Below are 14002 nucleotides of genomic sequence, written 5' to 3'. Positions count from 1 at the left end.
GCTCGGCCGAGCCGGGCGGCGCCGGGGCGCCCGCCGCTGGCGGCAGCGGCCCTCGGCACCGTGAGCCTGGCGGAGCAGCGGCGCGGCGGGGGGGTAGCGGCGTACGGTTATCAGCGCCGCTCGCGGTGGTGCCCCCGGGGTGTGCAGGAAGGTACATGAAGACCGTGCGGGAGTTTGAAATGCTTTGAAATGCAGCTGTGTGCACGAGGAGTCAGTACAGAGTGGGTGCGCACGTTCGTGACGACACGTGAGCTGTCCTGCGAGAGGACCAGGAGCCTCTGTCACTAGATGTAACGCTGAGAAAGTTCTTAAAGTCTTTCTGGCAGTCACGTTGCCCAGAGTCGTCACAGGATGTGCAGTGCTTTTAGAGGATCTTAAACACTTGTTTTTATTAGGCAGAACCCGACAGCCATGTCTCTGAAAGATCTTGCTGCYGAATGTGCTGTTGAAAGAAACTATTGTATAAATCTCATCTGGATTTTCCAAGCTTCAGTAGTGAGTCTGTACAGAGACTTTCATAATGTTAAGTGGTATTTCACTGAACAAGCATCACTTTTTTGTTTGTTTTTGGCTGATGTTCCTATTACCRGTTGTTATTAGTGCTATTTATTTCCTGCTGTCCTAGTTCCAGGACAGGTCTCAGACAGTGTGTTAAGAGCTTATATGTTGTACTCMCAGACTAAGGGTTTTCCGTTTTATCTACGTTTGTGTGCATATATTTCTCTAATCAGAATAATTCCAACAAGTTGTCTGATCTGCCAGCTAGTAAGCACTTCTACTCCTAGTAAGTGCCAAGCTTTTGAGAGAGTTAACAGGAGCTCCAGGACAACTTGTGCTAGTGTTCCTGTTCTTCCCTACCTTTGCCTGATCATGACTGCATGCATGTGACATGAGCAAAAAATCTGTCTAGTTAGGGGTTATCCTTSTTTATAAGAGAAATACCGTGTAGAGGTAGAGAAAAAACCTGTTTGGTGAACTTTCAAATTCTGACTTAACTCATTTACACGGGAAAGAAAAAATGTCTTTTTCCCCTCTTGTGGTTAGACAACCAAATAATAACTWTCTTCTGGTTCTAGAATTGTCTTTTATCTGCTAAGAAAAGCATTAATGAGAAGCTTTCTGGAGACAGGATAAAATTCTGAGCTGCTGTCATTGAGATTTGAGAGAATTTCTGCCACTACCTCTGTAGATAGCAGAATGCCTGAGTTAAGATCTGCAATGTAGCTTTAAAAAGAGATCTTTGCGTATTACAATCCAGTAAATTTGCTGTATAGAGAATCCTAGAGATTTTTTTTATAACAGCATTTTTTTTCAGTCTAGATATAGTAGAATCATCATGACTTAGTTAACAGTTGAGCTGCAGTAATCATGTGCACTATCACAACTTTGAGATGAAACATCTATGCTTAATCTTGTTTGTTGTTGAGATGATGCATAGTAACTTAATGTTATAGTACCTGATCACTGTGGTGCAGGGWTTTTTTAACTGCATAATTAAAAACATTTTCAGATTTTAGCTGATAGCATAAACCCTAGTGGCAATGGAAGTAGGCTGCTTTATTTTATATTTTACACAATGCTGTATGCAGTTTTGAACATTTTGGTTTTCATATGAGAATATTTGCCACTCTTCTCCTTGGAGTTATGTCCTTTTGGGGGTTTTAACCCATTGCTGGTACTGAGACTTAATGTCATTATGAGCACTCTAGTTGGCCTATGAAATGTTATCACTAAATCAGCCACCATGTGTGGGAGCACAGAACTCAACTCCAGTAGTTGACGCAAGCAAGGCCAGATTGATTTTTGTTTTGGGGAGACAGCTTTGAATAACATCTCGTAAACATTGCCTTGTTCAGGGTTGCTGTCATATCCTGTTCTTTGCTAATGGCTGTTGTACATGGGAAAGATTCCTTAGATTTCTTCTCTCCCACAGCTCCTCCTCTATATTATATATATGAACATATAATTTCTTTATCTTTTGTATATTAATACAGTTATTTGCCTGTATTTCAGAAACTTATTTTGCAGTTGCTCACTTGTGTTGCATTGGTTTTACTGGCCTCTAAACCCAAACACCTTAAAGAGTCAAACGTTTTCTAGGCTAGGGCTATTCAGATAGCTTGTTCTGGACTGGCCTGCAAGCAGAATTTTCTAGGATAAGGACCTGCAGGCCCTCAGGTTCCTCTTAATTTCCCGAACCATCTGCATGTCTTTTAGTAGGGAGGTGGGCACTAACAATGGGAAATATCTACAGGCTACAGTCATTGTTCTTTGTGTAAAGGTATTCAGCAGAGCTCAAGATGTAAGAGCTGGATGGAGACCAGTTTTATACCTACAGGACAACTGTTTAGGAAATACATGGAAGCTAGCCAGATTTTAAAATCTGGCAAACAGAAAAGAAATTGCTTGTGACAAACAAATGTATAGGAGATGCTGAAAGTCTTACATTTAAATCAAAAAGCAACTAGCAGTCTGTCTTAAAAGCATCTTCAATTACATTCAGGTTAGTTATTTGTACATAGCTAATTCTAGTACCTGTTTAGTTTCATCGTTTATGAAAAGTAGCTTCTGTGAGGTCTCTATCCTTTCAGCAGCAATAAAGTAGCTGCAGGCTCTTATTCTGGCATATCTCTTGCAAGCATATTTTTTTCAGGTCTTGTCAACTGAAAAAAAGAGAAGTTACAGAATATCCTCTCTCCAGATCTATCTGTTTTCTACCTGTTCTAGGACAGTATATGCTTTGCTGTTACTTGTCTTGAACTGTATTTCCAAGCTGAGTATAGCATGATCATTCCCTAACAAAATTAGTCATTTTGATGAAATCCTTGCTTGCCTTTTGAATAGCTAGCCTGTTGATCTTGATTAATCAAAAACTTTTTGAATCCTGGGTTAAATGTGTTCTCTTGGCAGGCAGGATTGATGTATTGATTGTTTCTTTACTAAGAGAGAGAATTCAAGGGAATGAAGTCTTCCCTGAAGCCAGCCCCTAGAAACATCGGTATGATGAGATTGTCAGCTAGCTACTCTATATGTTGAATTTCTGTCACTGATATTAAGTATCTTAACTATTCCCCCCCCCCAAAAAAACCCAATACTTTGAATTTATTTTTAACAAGCCAAATTTTTTTCTGATGTATGGCAGTAAATCGTTTTTTCCTTTTCTCCTTCATCTCACACATCTTGGTAGTTATGCTGCTGCACCACCATGCAGTAGCTTTTAATAAAGGACGAGTTTTGCAGCAACAAAGGCAAGAGAATGTTTTCCCAATGGAGGGCAGTCTATCTTTAGAGGACTTTCTCAGACTTTTTGTTGTTATATTATTCACTTTCTCAGTACAATGCATATTTCAGTTTTTGATTTACCTCCCATACAAATATCTTGTATTCCTTCAAAGTGTTCTTATTTCAACTGTTTTCCACTGAGGTTCCTGTTGTATTGATCCATTTTATTTTTACATATCATATTCAAATTTTAAATTTAATTTCTGTGCTTCAGTAGTCTGTTAGTTCTGTGGCAACTCATCTTCTGTCAGAAATCATACACTTGTGAAAGAGATTGAGTATTGTTATTCCGAATAAAAAGTTTGTACAGAAAGATATCAGAAAAAAATTTCAAGAACATATGTATCTCTTTGGAATTCTGTCAGAGTCAAACCCAGAAATACCTGCATCCCTTATTCTGTTAATTTGATGCTACAATTTCAAGGAGATCCTGGGATTTGGGTAGTCTTCCCACTGCATGGGATAGCAGTCACAAGCCAAGAATATTCTGCTTAAGATCTCTTCCACAGACTTGCACCTCAACCTGACTGGTTCCTAAACATTTTTTTTTTTTTTTTGAGAGTGCTAAAGCAGTACTTTCTGGAGACCTTAAATGTTGTACGGGGATGTGAGAAAGACATCCCTGTTGAGGATAACCTATTCTCTGGAAGTTGAGTGTTTTTGATATGTAGTYATTCAATACTAGATAACAGTTCAAGTAAAAAGTAGAAAGTTAATTTATTTTATAGCAATGGGAAGCTTTAAAAAGGTGACAATATTCAGAAAAAAGATGTGAAGAAATAATTACAAATTACATCTTCAAAACTGTCTGACTTAGCTTCAGGGTTTTCCTTCCGTTTCCTTGATTTAATTAGCAGTTTCACACAACTTCCCATGATCCGCTCCTTTGATAAGCCACATCCTAAATTATACACTAATGCATGGTGAAGTATATCCTTGTTTCTTCCTTTCCCAGTGGCATTTTATATCTATTTTATATAACTGAGGCACAGAGACATTTAGTGTTATCTACAGACATCCCTGCTCATCCTGCATGAGGCACAGAGTTAGATACAAACTTTTTAAGTTTTGGACTAGTGTCTGCTAGGCGTTATTCTACATACGAGATATTCTAGTGGAATGGATAGAAATAGAGTGGAATCTCTATCAGTCATAAACAATAAAAATACTAAAAACTTACATTCAGTGGCCTATACCTTGCCAAGATATGTAAATACTGCTTTTAATTCTTTCAGAAGCGAGTATGCAAGCAGTTAGAAACCATTCCAAGTGAGGCTGACGTTTGCTTTATTGATTGTGCTATGGAGCTGGATTCTAAACAGAAAGTCTCCACTGACTGTGTTCCTCAAGCTGCAAAGACAAATCAAGATTCAATGGTACGTTTACATCATCAACATCTGTTTATTAGAATATATTTAAAATATGCTTTATAATAAAATTGCAAGTAATTGCTTTTCTGATGGTTTTGTATGTGTTTTTGTTAATTAGATTTTTGAAAACCATGGAAGCAGAGGTACTGCCCAGCCTTGCCCAAGATGTATCGCTGGAGAATCTGTAAGTATATTAACCTTCTTTCCATGACATAAAAGATAGACTTGTTCTTAAGTATTAGATCCATAAAACATAAAGTTAATAAAAACCGCAATTACATTTTCAGGAATAAAGCATGTAAATAAAAGAAGGCAGATTGATTTAGTGCTTCTGAGGCATGCCAGCAGAGTACAAACTAATGTTTCCAGCATCAATTGGAAAATATAGAGATTGCAAATAAAWTTTTCAAATTCACTCTAAAAAGCAGAGTTTAGGAAGTAACTAAAGCCCACAAGAACGTACAATTTCCTCTACTCTATATCTATCTTGATTTATCTGATGATAACATATTCAGGAATTCCATTCTATCTACTTTTTTTTCCCTCCAACTTGATACTTCCATGCCAAAAAATATAGCAGCCTAAAAATATTACACCGTAGACATACTTGCATTAGTTTTAAAGTAGTTAGCTAAAGAACTAATGGCACAGATGACTTCAGTTTTCTGAAAAATGAAGCAAGTGTTTGGACAGTTGAATAGTGCTGAATTCAGTGCTGCTACACTTAGACTCCCTTTGATATCCAAGTAAGCTAGTTGAAATCTACAGTTTTTATGTTTATGTATTTATGTAGGCTGTAGTCACAGCTGTGATTTGGCAGAATGTAATATGTTCTAATACTGCAGGAGCAGCACTAGACTCTCCCACTAACCAATGATCTTAACCATTCCCTTTTCCCAGGATAAAAGGCTAAAGCCTTCARAGGAACCTGTCCGAGAAACAGTGAAAGAGATTATGATGTTCTTACGGTTTCATTTTTTTCATGCAAATTGTCTAACAAGCATTTAGGAAGTCTCTCAAACTGTGAGGTAACATAACTTCTGTTTGAATCCTCTACATCCTTTTGAACCRTCATAGGGGATTCTTTAGAGAGCCAAAACCAAGGAAAGTTTTGAGGACTGCCTTGCATTTCTTTTAAAAGACTGAATCTTTATAGCAAAATCTTTGATCTGATGGAATTGATAGCAAAATTCCCATTGAATGCTGTAAGAACTTAGGTTGCTCTCATAAGGAGTTGTGACTAAAAAGACTTTTACTGTCTATGCTGATTTATTTCTACTCATCTCTTAAAAACAAAATAGAATCCATGGCTGACTGTAGGAATATAGAAATCAGTGTGACCACATATTTGAATTATCAAGTTTGGACTTTTCAAATGTATTTGTTCAAATGTGTTAACATTTTGAGGGCCTGGAGATCTTAAAGAGCATCTTGGGATTGAAGCCCAAGTTGGTACATTTGGAAGTCAATTTTTTTATATTGCAGAACTGCAATGACTATATTACAGTTTGTAAAATTACTCTTTAATGCTGACTGGTTAATTTTGGAAAGTTGTGACTCATTTTTTTGTAATATGAATATAAATATATTTATTTCAGATAACACCATTTCTATTTTAAGTCAGATTAGCCTGAAGTATTATTCTTCTTATGGCTAATTAGTGAACGTGTGATCAAAAATACAAAGCCAGRTAACTTGGACGGTAAAATTCACCTCTTGTGCAAGCATCAATGTGTTTAAGTTGAGTATAACAGATGACTTTTACTCTGATCACTTTAAATGTTTTCTGGTTTGTGAGATAAGCTACTGTTATAAGGATTAAGGAAAACAATTTGTTAGCTTTACACAGTAAAAATTGGGTTCCTTAAAACTGAACCATTATTTTACTTGACTCTTTTTGTGCTTTCAGTACATCATCTGAAGTTATTGTTAGAAAAGTCTGAAGCCCTTGTAGAGCTTCTTGCTAGATTTGCCGCATATCATTGATTTGAAGTGGGAAAATGCTTTACTCAAAGCATTTTTTTTCAATATGATTGAATCCATGGAAATCAGTTTCATCTATGTGCCTTGTTATAGGGGAAGAGTTTATCTGTGTCTGTTACAGAAAAGCATAATGTCAGATACAGATTGGAGTTTAAGGATTAAAATATAGTGTTTGGTAATGGAATAAGGAAGTTAGTGTATTTATTCAGTTTTCTAAACTGTGTAAAACAAAAATATGACCGCTTCTGCACTGATAGCTTGCTCTTGCAGAGAAGAGAGGCTCTCTTTGGCTCCCAGTTCCAGTTAGGAAAGTTTACTAATTTGGACGTAATGCCACACAAAGAGCATCTGGAATTGTGTTTCAGTATAGCTGAGTTCWTGTTGTGTTGAGCTCATAAGATCATCCTCATATAAGCTGGCTCGTGTGTGTTTGCATTCAGAGCATAATTTGCTCATAAYTCTCTACCTATGGGTGATGAACTGATCATATAGATTTGTTCATTGTGATCTCTTTGGGTAATCAGTTTATTTGTGGCCATTATAACAAATGATACAGTTTTACTTGGATAAATCTGGTGAGAAGTAAATTAGCTTCATTCTTGAAATAATACAAAGCTTATATTAAGCAGATAGTGCTTAGTAAACTGGTATTAGCTCAGATAAAAAAAGATACTATTTCACTTCAGGAAAATCAGAGATTGTCACACTACTTAATACTTCATGGAAACCATGCAGAACAACTAAAACTAACATTAGCTTAGAGGCAGAAAAAGATTAATAATGTTGCCATTTATTTTCATAATCAATAACAGTGTTAAAATTCTGATAAAAAGATGTTTTCTACAGATGATAGGGAAATTCAAATAAATAAAGCATCCAAACTGGAACTTGTTAAACATGTAGCATATTCAACTAAGACAGTTTTTCATGGCTGTAGGTAGTCTCATCAGCATTGTATTTTGCATCAAGAAGTCCTAATATTTATAGAGCTAATAGGTCRTGTGAGTAACTTCACTAGAATCAGCGTTCCCAAACGCATTTAAGTCTGTTTCAGTACTGTAAGTACTCTGGACTTCAATATATATTTATATGCAGTATCATTATCATTATGGTTTGCTCGCTTAATCCTTAGGTCTCTTTCCTACATTTCATGACTACCACGTTTTAGAAGGAATGATAGAATTGTATTAAACCTGAACTGCAAAAAAAGAGTACTCCTTCAATGCTTGGAAATTTTATAAGCTTTTGTTAGACTAATGTTGCTGACTATTTATGCAAGGACTTAGAAGAAGTGCTAAGTAGAAAAGAAGGAAGCTAGATAGGATTTTGGTGGGGGAAACACCATCATTCTTAAGATTTTCCTGTGTTACATGATAACTAAAGGKGAATTTTCTTGTTTTAAAAGTAATACTATGAATACATTTTTTTACCTGATACAAAACTTTAACAGATGTTATTTAAAACTCAAGTTTGCATTTGTTTGTATCACAGTTTAATCAGAAAATAAATTTCTGTTCTATCCTCAAATTCTTTAAATGCTTAGTAGTTAAATAAAGTAAAACATCTGGTGTGCTATGGATATCTGTATGATGCTAAAATTGTTTGTGTTCTTTTKGGGCATAGTTTAACCTGATGTGCAAAACTTCAGTCATGCTGCTCRTACAGATTACATTGAGAATTCTCTTTACTCTCCAGACTTCTATAATTATCCACGAGTTCTTCAGGGAGAAAGGGAATGTTTGTGATGCTTTCAGGGGAACTGTTGCACAGTATCTTTTTTTAAAAAAAAAGTTTGAAAACATACATAATTGGAAGAATTAAGAAGAAAAGTTTTTAATCAGCTAATTATTTAAATGACATGGAACTTTGTCATTTCAGGGACACTTCAACCATATTCTGGGCTTCTAAAAACTGAGAGATGGCAAATCAGCAACACTTTTTGCATTCTAAGGATGCATGTGTGAACACTGTACTGCTGGATATCTGCACATCCATTCTGCTAATGACATGATTTTATGTGTGTTATTTAGCATATAGCAGTTTGCTGTATGTGTTATTCTTTCATTGCACTATTCTGTACATCATTGTTTTTACACTTGAAATATACTTCTGCTTTTAAGATAGCTCAATATGTGAAAAAAGTGACACTAAGCTTGGTTTAACTTTTTAGGTAATCTTGCTGATTTAGCTTTTGGCCCAGTCCTTACCTGGGGCTGGGCCAAAGGCAGTGTTGATACAAGACATTTTTCTGTCTCTCTTGTGTGGTCTCCCTGATTGACTTGGGGAGCRATCCTCGTATTTACATGGATACAGGGCCTACAGTTATACCTGAGCTGTATATAGGTGGGCAGAAATGGGAGGACTCTTTTCAGTCTCAGAGATAAGAGTTATGCAGCTTTGCACATATACAAAGAACATTAAAAGTTCTGTTGAAGCCTACACATTTTGAAATCCCCAAATATACATCCAAGTCAGGTATCTTATATATTAAACTTCAATTTTTTATAACAAACACAATGTGTGAACGTGGCAGATAAGCAGTTAATAGAAGAAACAAAATTATTTGAACAACTCTCTAATGCAAATGAATGGTAATTAAGCTCTATGTGGTGCTCTCAAAGTTGTTAAAGATACCATCTGACATTCCATGAATCTGTCTTTCCCATTATTGTGATATTAGATCCAATCCCTTTGTTTGAAAGGTCTTGAACTTGTTAGCCAGCATGCTTTAGCTGGCTTACCACAAACCATTTCATCTACAATTTTCTAATATTTATGACTACATAATTTTTAAACATTTTCAGAGTTTTAGACTTGCTAAGATTGCTGAGTTGTGGTGTTTGGGTTTGACACTTCAGTGGAGGCTCTGGGACAAGCAGAAGCATTCTGAAAGCTCGGAATCAACAGGCAGTATGTTAACCCTCTGCATTAGAGGCAAATTGCTGTTACCTCCCAAATACTGCAAAGAAAGCCATACCCACTGCCTGGAGAACTGCTGAGCTACAGCTGTGCCTCGCTGCCGCTCAGCATTCAGGTACAGTTCAACCCAAAACAAATATGGCTGTCATAACAGCATTTGGCCTCTCCTGTTTGGAGAGCAGCTAGGAACCAGTTCAAATGAAAATAGTAGCTCCAAAGTCACAAGTTAGTGACAGGTCTTTAGAGACAGGGTTTACTAGGCTATAGAACGCTTAGACGAAGGGTTTTTTTTCGTAATCCTAGAATGCTTTCCATATTGTATGTGGAATGGTAKCTGGCACTGAGTTGACTGTTAGCAAGAAGATTTTCTTCCTAAATAAACTAATATCGTATWAATATTGAATTCATATAAATGACAGATGAGGAAATCAGTTTATAAAACAGAGCTGCAGTAAATTGGCGTCCAAAGCATTTGTTAGGAAAAAATAAATTTCTTCCAAACCATTATAAAGTTTAGTTACATTGAAAATAAATCCTTTCAGGCATGAAATATTTCAAACACTTTTTTTTTTTTTAACTGAACAAAGTTTTGAAAAGTACAATACGATCAAAGATCAGGTCTGTAAGAAACACAGTGATTTTTAAAAGTTGCATCAGCGCTGTTACCTTGAAGATACGAGACTTGTCCTGAATCCTCCCGCTCCCAATACAGATTGATAAATGCTGTAGTGTCTATCCAAAGTATAAAGGAACTTATCCTGACTTGAAAAGATAGTGGTGCATAAGTAAATTCACATATATTGCAATCAGAGTTTTATCAATTAGTGCAAAGTAGTAATACAAAATGTATTCTGAAGAGACTGATGTTTACTCCAAAAGTACACATTTCTTACTAATGTGACTAGTTCATATATTGTGGACAAATCAACAAATCATTTTTACAAAATTTTCCAAACCTTGTTTTTTTAAAAATACAGGTGATAATAGGAGCCAAAAAAAAAAAAAAAAAAAGGACTGGCATCAATTTCTGTATTGTTAAGAGCTCAAATAGTTGGTTAAAGGTAAAAGCCTGGAAAGTATCTGAAAGGTTAGTTACTGCAGAATAACTCAAAACTTGGTGTGCTTCATTGAGTAAAATGTATGACAAATAATGATGAGTAGTACAGTGCATASTAAAAATTTGGGATAGACAAAGAAGAAAATATCAAAAATAGTCTCAGACTCCATTATGGGAAAACTTTTCTGCTAGAATATGTTAGAGCAGAGAAGCATGTTGTCAGTTCTAAAATACAGGTGGATGATATGTGTATGGATCATCAAACAAGGATGTTTTCTGTTTAAATAACTCAGATTTTGTCRTGTTAAGAATTTACAGATAGGACCAATGCATGTATCTTTTTTTGTTTGCTTTAAACTTACTGTGTTTTAATCTGGTATGGAACATGGCAAAAACGAGAATCAATTGGTTTTCCTTATGGTCTCCATAGTTTTTAGATCATATTCTTTCTAATTGTGCTCCTTTTAGATTAATTACTATTTGGTTTTGTAAAGCCTTATCTTACATAAATCATAGGCTTGGTCATAGTTACAGAAGGCTGATGAAGTCATACTATTGTTTGATTTTAATGTAATTTTTTCATATCAGTCTTCTCATTGTTACTGTACGCTGTGCAGGTAGTTTATTACATTGTCCATAGTGACTCTCAGTACTGTCCTTGGAGATTACTGCATCTATACAGCTCAACAAAATAGCCGAACTTTATACTACTTTTACTCTGTAATCTGCAACATAAACATAAGCCTGTTCTTTACATTGTTGCAAATGTAATGGTTTCAAAACTAACTAATTAGTAATTACATTATTCACATGTCCATTTTAAGCATCTAAATACTATACTATAGAACTTAAACTTGAGTAAAATTGTCACAAGTTCTTTTTTCTTTCTTTCTTTCTTTCTTTCCTTTTTTTTTCTTACTATAACCTTTTTCCATTCTCCAGGGATACTACATAGGATATAAGTAGGGTCAATTCTATAATAATGTTTAATTAAAAAAAAATCACCTACCAATTTACTCTGTTTTGAGAATGAACTCAAAAAGGGGATGTAAAAATAGATGAAGTAGTAGAAAGTTAGCTTCCTTTCATTTTCAGCCTACCCCAATTACCATTGTCATATAGTTACACTAAGTGTAAATAAAATGCATTAGTATAGGAACGAAAAATACTTGGCAGTTACTGTGCTGCAACATAACACAGTTTGTAATAAAAGAGTGATTATACAGAAATAGCTTTTGATACAGARATGCAATGCTTCTCTTCTTTAGCAAAGATTTAAAAGGATACCTGTGTATATCTCTATTCCTTCAGATTTTATAAGTGTTTTAACTTTTGCATCCCTAACTTYTCAATTTCCAGGATAATTTTCCCTAGTTACTTAACTGCAGCAGTACCAGTGTGGGCCAATTGAGAGCATCTAATTCAATAACCTATAAGCCCTAGTGGACACATGGAAAGAGTCATCTTAGACTAGACAGGACACATTGAGTGGAAACATTCTGAACATACAGTAAATCAGTATTTTACACTAGGTTTGTTGTGGGCATTGCTTCATTTCTTGCCTCTTAGCCTTCAGCATCAAATATTACAAAGACACTGAAAATGTCGATAGTTTCCAGTGGCATTTTTGTCTTCGCAGTCGTTTGTTGATATAAAATGTATTGCCCCTCAGGAGAATGTTGAACTTGACTTTTCTTTTTTTATTAAGCATTGGTGTCTTTACTATGTAAGAAATAATTCCTGTGCCACTAGAATTCAAGTGTGTATGTGTGTGTCTGTCTGTCTGTGTGTATACTCATATTCATTTAATTCATCTGGTGCAAGTATATTGTGTCTAGCATTTGTTAAATTAGCTCCTTTCTGTTTTTTCCTGAGTTGACTCACAACATTAAAAAAAAAAAAAAAAAAAGGAAATCTCTGGGAACTGCAGTTTAAGGTAGGAGGAGGAGGAAGGGTAATTTGTATATAGTGTTCTAAATTATTGTTCATTACATGAGGCCAGAAGTCCTAACAAAAATTTGGCCCAATTTTGCTTATTTTTCTGGGAATGCTATTACTGATAAATAAAATACTCTATAGAGAGGTAAATCTGATTATATTCTATGTAAGGTATCCAAATGTGAAATAACTGGTGATGTTCATTTCATGAGCCAACATTCATATGCAAACTCTTCATTTCTTTATGGGGCAAAGCAGCATCTGCCATGTATCACTGCTTCTGCTTTCTTTGGTTCTTGTCAAATGGCTGCTAGTCTATTTATTCTGAAGTGTTAACTGCCGTTTTTGGCCAGTTCTTTTTCAAAACATCATAATTATCGCTGATTTTTTTTTACAAACAAGAATTCATACATTTGTACGTAAACTTTAAAGTGAGTCTTYAGGCTAAAGTATTTGTGTGTTTCTTTTTTTTTCCTAATGGAGTAAAGAATGCATTTATAAATCAGCCAGTGTAAAAATAAATTGTACTTGAAATAATCTAATATATTGAAGATTTATAATGGCGTTATTTTTTAAATAGATATACTGTATTTGTCATTTGTTTCAAGATTTGCCATTAGTCAGAATCATAAAGCTATTRTAATAGGTACAGATGAATGCAGTACAGGTTTGGACAGGTAAATATTTTTTCAAAGCAATTTTGTGTCAAATCTGCAGTAGTACCACAAAATTATTTTTGTAAAATTTCACTTTGTAACAACTATGGATTTTTGCTTTATTAACAAATTTTATATGCTCTTTATATTAATATAATGTTTTGTACACACAATAACTTGATGCTTTATTTATGTGTGTATAGTAAATTAGACATACAGCCTGTTTTTAATTCAAGTAAAAATGATTTTTAAGTTTGTATTTTGTAAATTGTTACCCTTAAAAGAGGAATCATTAAACACCACTTTGGCTACAGTATGAAACTGACTGTTTTTCTTTTGTTATTCCATTAATAATTGAATTGTGTTCTGCAGACACGAAGGCATAAAGGTAAATAAAACCTGATTCTGGTTCATATTATATAAAGTGGCATTTTCACAGTATATCCCACAGAATTTTCCCCTCTCACTGGCCAGATATATGAATGATATGCAAAATCAATATTTTGAAATGAAGCAATTCCTCTGTAGGTTTGGTTTAATAGAGTTAAGCTTTGGTATTCTCCAAATGTTCCTCTATTTCTGTGTTTATTTTGTTTTTCCTCACTCTAGTTGGAATATYTTAGGATTAGATCTAAGTTCCTGTAAACTTCAGTAGAAAGGTAAGTGCTTAGATACCTTTGTGAATCAAAGCTATGATCTATTCCAATTTATGGCTTTATTTAGATGATCATTTTACTTCTTACAGTGTGATTTTCTTTTTTTAAAAAGCAAATTCCCAACGATTTAGTGTGAATTGG

At 34.9% G+C, this 14002-nt stretch overlaps 1 protein-coding gene across 1 annotated transcript in view; it reads left to right on the top strand.

Annotated features, from left to right (window-relative positions):
• Positions 1-13524, top strand: part of CUNH10orf143 (chromosome unknown C10orf143 homolog) — a 14720-nt gene extending 1196 nt beyond the window's left edge. Inside the window, exons 3-5 of the mRNA XM_085299794.1 lie at positions 4518-4658; positions 4771-4836; positions 8514-13524. Coding sequence (XP_085155920.1) covers positions 4518-4658; positions 4771-4836; positions 8514-8543 — 237 coding nt within the window. The 3' untranslated portion in view covers positions 8544-13524. The remainder of the gene's footprint in view (positions 1-4517; positions 4659-4770; positions 4837-8513) is intronic.
• Positions 13525-14002: the final 478 nt, after the last annotated feature.

Source organism: Rhea americana, unplaced genomic scaffold (assembly GCF_003343005.1).
Source record: "Rhea americana isolate MKP2758 unplaced genomic scaffold, rheAme1 scaffold_154, whole genome shotgun sequence".
NCBI lineage: Eukaryota > Metazoa > Chordata > Aves > Rheiformes > Rheidae > Rhea > Rhea americana.
Note: the sequence above shows the minus strand (reverse complement) of the source record. Positions and strands in the feature narration are given on the sequence as shown.